Source organism: Spinacia oleracea, chromosome 2 (assembly GCF_020520425.1).
Source record: "Spinacia oleracea cultivar Varoflay chromosome 2, BTI_SOV_V1, whole genome shotgun sequence".
Taxonomy (NCBI): Eukaryota; Viridiplantae; Streptophyta; class Magnoliopsida; order Caryophyllales; family Amaranthaceae; genus Spinacia; species Spinacia oleracea.
The window spans coordinates 31121574-31129110 of NC_079488.1; the positions used below are offsets into that span (position 1 = coordinate 31121574).

General features: G+C 34.7%; 1 protein-coding gene across 19 annotated transcripts; it reads right to left on the reverse strand.

Annotated features, from left to right (window-relative positions):
• Nucleotides 1-1438: 1438 nt before the first annotated feature.
• On the reverse strand, nt 1439-4768 carry LOC110774645 (uncharacterized). Of its 19 annotated transcripts, none has more exons than XM_056836643.1 (4): nt 4260-4641; nt 3340-3388; nt 3075-3188; nt 1439-1837 (listed from the first exon to the last, which is right to left on the reverse strand). In XM_056836643.1, exons 1-3 carry the CDS (start codon nt 4485-4487, stop codon nt 3112-3114), a joined length of 354 nt encoding a protein of 117 aa, XP_056692621.1. In that variant the 5' UTR covers nt 4488-4641; the 3' UTR covers nt 1439-1837; nt 3075-3111. The 19 variants fall into 19 exon arrangements, 10 of the variants coding, with proteins under 10 accessions (XP_056692621.1, XP_056692622.1, XP_056692625.1 ...); XM_056836644.1 differs by having other exon boundaries at nt 1439-1797; nt 4260-4640; XM_056836647.1 differs by having other exon boundaries at nt 3075-3170; nt 4260-4636.
• Between the last annotated feature and the right edge of the window lie 2769 nt (nt 4769-7537).

Here is a 7537-nt window from a genome sequence, read left to right on the forward strand (position 1 = left end):
CTATGTTTCGCCATGGTTCTAATATTGACAAATACTTTCAAATCTAACCATTTATAATTTGAATGTCATTTTCAATAGAGAGATGTGTACGTCATATATAGAACCAATAAACATGACTTAGCTCCCACTAAACTCCTCATCTACAAGATGATCCATATTTTCATAAAGCCATGATTGCTCAATAGCCCTTTTGAAAAATATGTTCCAATTCCCACTTACATGCTCTAATCTACGAATAGACTTCTTAAGCTTGCTCTTTTATCTAGCATCCAAAACTTTTACATTGTGTGATGTACACAATTCCCTTCTACAAGTCCAATTGAGGAAGGTGTTTCGTTTTCCAATTGCCATATTTTCATATGCAATGATTGCTAGATTTATCCAAAATAGTTCAAGCATTCCGACATTATCAACGACGTGAAGTTGTTTATAATCTTTAACCACCAATCTAGCTTTTCATTTGTATTTGTATACAATATCATCTTTGTATGTTTTGAAAACATGTTTGCAACCAATGGGAGTGAACCCTTTATGCAAATCAACGTTGTATGTTTAGAAAACATTTATGCAACTAATGGGAGTGAACCCTTTATGCAAATCAACCAAATCATAGATTTGATTCTTTAAGATGAAGATACTTTGGATGAAATGGCCTCAAACCATTTTATATGGCCTCGAACCATACTTATGTTTTTGTTGGCCTCAAACCATACTTGAGAATTTTAATTCGTCGTAGCTAACCTGTAAGTCGTATGTTCTTGAAGGACTTTCAAAGTCTTCGTAGTTTTCATTCCTCAAGATATCTATGGATCTATCTTGGTTGAATTTGATTCCTTATACGATTTACGTAGGCATTGAACATCAAACGTTAGTGTCTATAAAGACATTACTCAAGTCCTTTGAGTATTAGGAGTCTCTTCAAGCACTTCTAAAGTCTTCTTGAAGCTCTTCCAAAGGCTTCTAAGCACGGAGTTTTTCAAAGACTCCTAAGTATCCTACATTTGTTTTTTGCTTGACTCGAATTCATTCGAGGTCATTTTTTCTCCCACTTGCCTTTCTGGAAATATGATGGTTTCCTAAAAGACATTATCTTAAGCAACAACCATCACTACTACATTAAAGAGCAAATACAACGGTAAATTCCGTTGCAATAGGCCCTAAAAACCGTCGCATTAGACCTAATGCAACGGTTACCTACCGTTGCATCCTCTGGCGTGCGGCCATAACGGTTTGCTTCTATTTACAATATCCGTTGCATTAGCTTTATATCTGATGCAACGGACGTGTTTGCGACGGTTTTCAGATGTTTTGCAACAGATCTTACCGAATGCAACGGTTGTAGTTATTGAAGTACAATTGTATTCATATAAACCTGATGAGACGCCTTAATTTTTAAATAGTAGTAACATATTAAAAAGTTATAAACTTGATAAAGGTATTTCATGATAATAAGTAATGATATTTCATTGAGATTGAAAATGTACATATACAATTTAGCCTTTCCCATCAGTGGGTTACAAAATGAAATGCTACTGAATTAGCTAAGAAACAAAATTTCAACAAAAGAAGAAGCTAAAAAACTAATTAAATCCCTGTTAGCCTAAGAAAGAGTATAACATAATATGTAAGAAGATATTTTAGAGACTGACTATCTGCCATATAAGTCCTGTGAAGCTCGCCATCATTCTTATGATCCTCCATTTCCAAACCAGTACCATGTACGCTTTCTCTCTACCTAGGTGTCAAACAAAATTGCAGAGAACCAGCTTCTTTAGCTGAAGACCATAAGTATGCATCCTGGTGAAATAGAGTGCCACTTTATAATATTGCTTGTTGCCTTGTCAATTTCAAAGAAATTACACATAACAACCACGTAAAGGAAATTGTGTAAGATAATCAAGAAAATAGGTTTACCAATAAACTTAATAATATCTTTTGTGGCTGATCTGAAACCCTCAATGACATACAAATCATGTTCTTATATGAGGAACAAATACGCTATATAATATCATTTTCTTCCAGTTATTTACTTTCAACATAGTTAATATTATAAAATATTAAACTGCCAGGTTTGCTAAATCAAACGATCTAGTTGCTCTGCTTCCCCCCACCCTCAGTGATTATTCAAATGATATTACTTGTTTTGAGCTATCTGGTCACTGCTTTTACCTTGTTTAATGTAGAACCCACGTTACAAAGGGGAAAATAAAATTAAGTTTTTAAACAGTACATACCTCATAAGGAGCATTTCGGGTACTTACCGCATCATTTTCATTTAGAATAGGTACCACTTTTGAATCCAGTAACTGATTTCAGTTTAAAAAAGTTGTGATCTAAAATTTGGATCCCTAAAGTCGTTATCTGTAACAAGAAGTTGAGCAGCAACCAGGTTCACCTAAAAAAACATTCATTATATAATCAACATATGCTAATAAGCTTGGCCAATGAGAGGCAGCTTCTTCCACAATCATAAGTAGACACCTAGTTACTTAAATACTGACCTAATTGAATAATGTGTCATAGAGAGCCATGAGACCATTATGCCTAACAACAGCACATGCTTTGTTCAGCTTGCGGGTTTTGGAGGTCAGCAAAATTGCACTATTAAAAATATACTTGAAGTTCAAAAATTAATTTTTAACATAAGAAAGGTAACATATCACGTGATAGTTCCTTTTACATTATAGATTTTAAGCTTTTAACATGAGAAAGAAGAAACCAAAAGTTCAAAATTAGTTTGTACAATGCAAGGGTATTCGCCCACAATGGTATCTTCGATCACTAAGCATTTCTATCTACTAATCACAACTTCTCGCCAGAATGGCCCAAGATTCTTTTACCACATCTCCAAGTACTAAGATCAAGAATAACCCTTGACAAAGCCAACAGTTTCCAGGAATGAGTAATGACTCGAGAAGCCAACTATAGAGCTCAATACTGATTGATGCCCGGAAAGTAAAACTTCCATATTTTATGGTTCTTTTATGCATTTATCACAAAAAGAAAAATTACTTCATACGACACAAGGGAAATCTTAGGCAATGGCAAGCTTAAAGAGAAAGAAAATCACAAACCTGCTGGCAACCATGGCTAAGCCTCTAACGACCAACACTAACAGCACCAATCCAATTTCTTTAATCTAATCCTCTGACGACCAACAATAACAACACCTGAACTCACAAAAATGACTACAAATCCATCAATGTTTAACTCCCTGATCCACACAAAGAAAAAGTGTAGGGACATAGTTTGTATAGGCTTGACCAGATATGATACTGGTAAAGAACCCATAGATTCTCAACCAAGGTAAAACTTGAAAAGAGATGGCAACTAATTCACCTATCCACAAAGTGCACCTAGTTTCCACCTGCTTTATCTTAGTGCCAAGCTGCCAACACACATAATGAAATGGATATAAAGTTGATCCAACAATTAACAAAAAGTTCAAACACCTAAGACTGGCATCAAACTATTCTCATCATCCACACAACCCCATTAAGTTACTTAGCACTATATTTAGAGCCAATCGAAGGAAAGAGTATCAAATTTCCATCCTAGGAAATGTAAATAACATAATAATTTTTGAAAATCATAACAATTTCTCTGTGGTTTAGTTAGTTAATCAGAAATAGAGAGTTGAGAAAGTGAATCAACAATCAAGAGACAATATTTCAAAATCCATTATTCTCAATGTTCTTTGTTACTCTATGCAATCAACAAAATCCACTAAAGTATGCAACTATTGGTTATTTTAACCTTAATTGTACAAAACATTGAAGATAGATTTCTTCTCTTAAGCATTAAACAATCATTTTTTAAGTAAAGTTTTACTACCCCTCAAAAAAAGTAAAGTTTTACTAGAACCTCTAATAGTTTTGTGTTTGCTGGGGGATATGAAGGAGTTCGCAGAAGAGAGGCAACATGAGAGGAAAACTAATCGTATTCCTTCTTGAAACTCCAGTCAATGAATTCCACTCTATTTAATTTTTAATCAGATTCTTCCTATGGAAAGATTGTAAGATTTAATTACACCTAACTTGTTTTATACCCAAATCACTCTTCTAGCTAAACCCTAAATTTAAATGAATCAAATCAAAATTCGCCCATCGACTTATAAGTTGTAATTACATAAACCATTATTAACAACATTAACCCTAAAATTTAAAATTTTCGCAAGAAACTAATTTGAATAAGGGGGCATTAAAGAAGTAACTAGAAACAATTTGGCTAAAAACACCCAAAAAAGGGGAATCACTTACCGGAGCAACCACATCGAATTCAAACGGCGACGAGGCTTGAATTTCTGGATCCCCATTCCCTAACCAGTTCGCTACTTCATCAAAGGCAGAAGATTGAATTGGGGGTTTAGATTTGGAGGCATAGAAAAGGGAATTAGCTAGGGTTTCTCTCTCCTCTTCTTTTCCTCTCCTTTTCACGAACACATGAACTTGAATATTTTGAAATGAATTGGGGAAAAAGTTTCTCATTTAGGAGGGTTAGGTAACTTGGGTTTAAGATTGATTTGTGTGAGTGTGCGACAAGCTGACAAATAACGGGATAATTATAGATTTTTTTATTAACTTCGTATAGCCGTTGCATAAGACTTATCAGATGATAGGCCGTTGTAGTGGTCGTTGTATTTTCCCCTCCTAATGCAATGGCACAGCGGGATTGGAACATACCGTTGTATTAGCCGTATCTATTGCAACGGTTCAGGTTTAGCCGTTGTATTAGATGCTTTATGACCGTTGCATTTAGTCAAAAATGTATTAGTGCATATGTTCTTAGATTTGTGGTAGAATTAATACATTTTGTTTCTATGAGTCGCTTATAAAGAAACATATATCTATTCTTGAGTTTGTTTAATGTAAACATTAACTCACTAGGTTTGACAACCCTAGATATATATGTACTGAAAAGATGTACTGAACCGAATTCCAATCCTTATGACATCTTATCCTTAGCTTTGAAAACTTTGTTTAATGTGATAGTCTCTTGAGAGTATCATTTAGAGACTATATAGGAAAATAGTCGTGATTATCGTTAATCGAATAGATTCCGATTTCTCCATTTGGACATACCATATTCTTATGGAGGTTCGATTGTCATAATGTCATTTAATAATCTAGATAATCTTTCTTGGCTCATGCAAACATCACCTTGATCCAGTCTAGATATTCCAAAATTCTTGCCAAGTTGATTTTATACCCTTTATGAATCGCATTGAAGCACTTCACATATTTCACTTTGAGTAAATATAACCATATTTTCTCAAGTCCTTGTGAAATAAATAAGTCATAAAATCCATCTTTGGCCCATGAACTTTATTGTCTAGAAACTTCTAACAATAGTCCATTTCTATGTCATGTTCAACAAGCAAGACCCACGTGTCTTAAATTAACCAACTTTCAGAAATCCATGCCATGGAATCTTAGAATGTTGTCTTGTTGATATGGTCGTATGACATTGCCAAAGATATGTGGAACACAAATCAAAATGTTTGATTTGAACCTTTTGAAGTTTCAGTGTGAAGAGTTGTTTATTAATCAATCATATGACTCAACCCTTAAATGACCATTTCATTCAAATAAACACTCAACGAATGTTTTTGTTTACCTGTGAGTCTTTCCGTTGTCCAGAAAAAAAATGTTTATAATGATTAATGGAACATAATACCATTAAGTTCCAGCCTTTAGAAGGACTTCAAAACAAACATGATGACCCTACAGCTAATGTAGCACGTCTTTGCTTCATTTCCCACTTGTAGGTCAATAACCATACTTAGCTCCCCGAATTTGAGTACTTAACAAGAGTTAGATCCTCAAGCGGTAATCTAATACCACGGGATTTTATTTGCTAAGTCGTTTCTCTTTAACATAAACCTTAAGGTAGAAATAGAATATCTAAATTCATTTCTTTTGTTCCCCTTTCCTATCCTTTATAACACGTTTTCTTATAGTCCAAATGATTTTACTCTTTGCTTGATCTTCTTACTTTGTTATGCTTACAAAGTCCCTTTCTTTTATTCACTTTGAATGACAACATCCAATGAGTCTAATTCATTATCAAATCAAAAGAAAATTGGTTCTTAACCATTGGTTATACATTAGTCTTTAACTCAATACTTCATTATTCCAAAACTACCCAGTATTCTGAATATATCAGGTCCAATCGGTCTACCATTCAAATTTTAGTTTGAAAACAGCCATGAAGATCCCTATAAGAAAATAGCATTCAAGATACGCTCTCATTCTCCTTTTCTTTGAGAATCGCTCTCAAAATTAGTTAACAATCGATCAAGGAAATTTCGCAGTTCTATTGTCCGAACGCAATAAGGTTGAAGATTTACGATTCTATAGAATGAACTAGCAAAGAAAACATTTATCATACTTTAATAACTTGAATAAAAGCATTCACGCAATCATTAAAGCTATTAAACATTTCATTCATGCAAAAGCATAAACATGGTCCAAAATGAATGAAACGATTCCAATACCTTAAAAGTCCTAAATCTTAAGCAAATTTGGCATGTCTTAAGTATTTTAAGATTCTAGGTAAGCAAAACCTATTGCTAGTAATCTCCAAATTACTCTTGGTTAATAAATTAATACCATAATTCATCCCATTGCCACAACATAATGCCATTGTTGTTTGAGTTGAAACCACAATCAACGTGCTCCTTTGGGAAGCCTTACCATCTAAGTCAACTAATATAGCACCTCGCTTTGGCGTAAACCTACTACGTTAGATCCTTAGATTTTTGTAAGTGCTTGATTTGGAACGCAGCTTTTGAACTCAATATTACTTTGGACCTAGTTGTTTCTATGTTGGTTCGATTATTTAGTGAACTAAATCTAATCGAGCATACAAACAACGCATTCATGCATATGTGAGGGAGTCGAAAAAGCGCGAGGCTAATGCGTGACCTCGTCCCTCGTGGGTGTGACGATTCTTTTTTTCAATCAAGTGTAATTGGATTTCCTGTGAGTATACACCCAATTGACTAGTAATATAGGAGTCGCCATTCAGTTTTTAACGACAATGAGAAAAACTGACAAAACCCGGTTATCGTGACATAAAGGGAGTGCAATTATGTTTGACCACGACGGCCGTAGGTTCCCTTGTGATCCCTGGTGTGGGGATCTCTCAACATACACCCGCAAGGTAGAGATTGAGGGTTCGGGGGACTGTAACTACCGAGAGGAGTACTTCGCTCGTCGATAACTCCAGAGGCAGGATATCCTTACTAGCTCAGCATAAATAATTGAAGGGACATGCGTTAACTATTAAACTAATCTGAGTTGATTTTAGCAATATGCAACATATAATACTAGATCGATCGCAATTATCTGATTTAGATTGCATTAAGGGACCTAGCATGATAATCCAATTTCCCAAAAATATTATATTTGTTAGGCGTGATAAAACAATCAGATTTAGTTAGTTTAACAGTTCATAAAAAGGGCGAGGAAAGCAATTAAATCATCGAGAAGGGGCACATTACGACGCACCCTTGAGAGGTGCGTCACGGTTCTCA

Coding starts and splice junctions, on each gene's coding strand:
- LOC110774645 (XM_021979210.2), bottom strand. CDS start 4,487: ATGAGAAACTTTTTCCCCAATTCATTTCAAAATATTCAAGTTCATGTG. Junction 3,389..4,259: donor AATTCGATGTGGTTGCTCCG/GTAAGTGATTCC, acceptor GTGTGTTGGCAG/CTTGGCACTAAGATAAAGCA.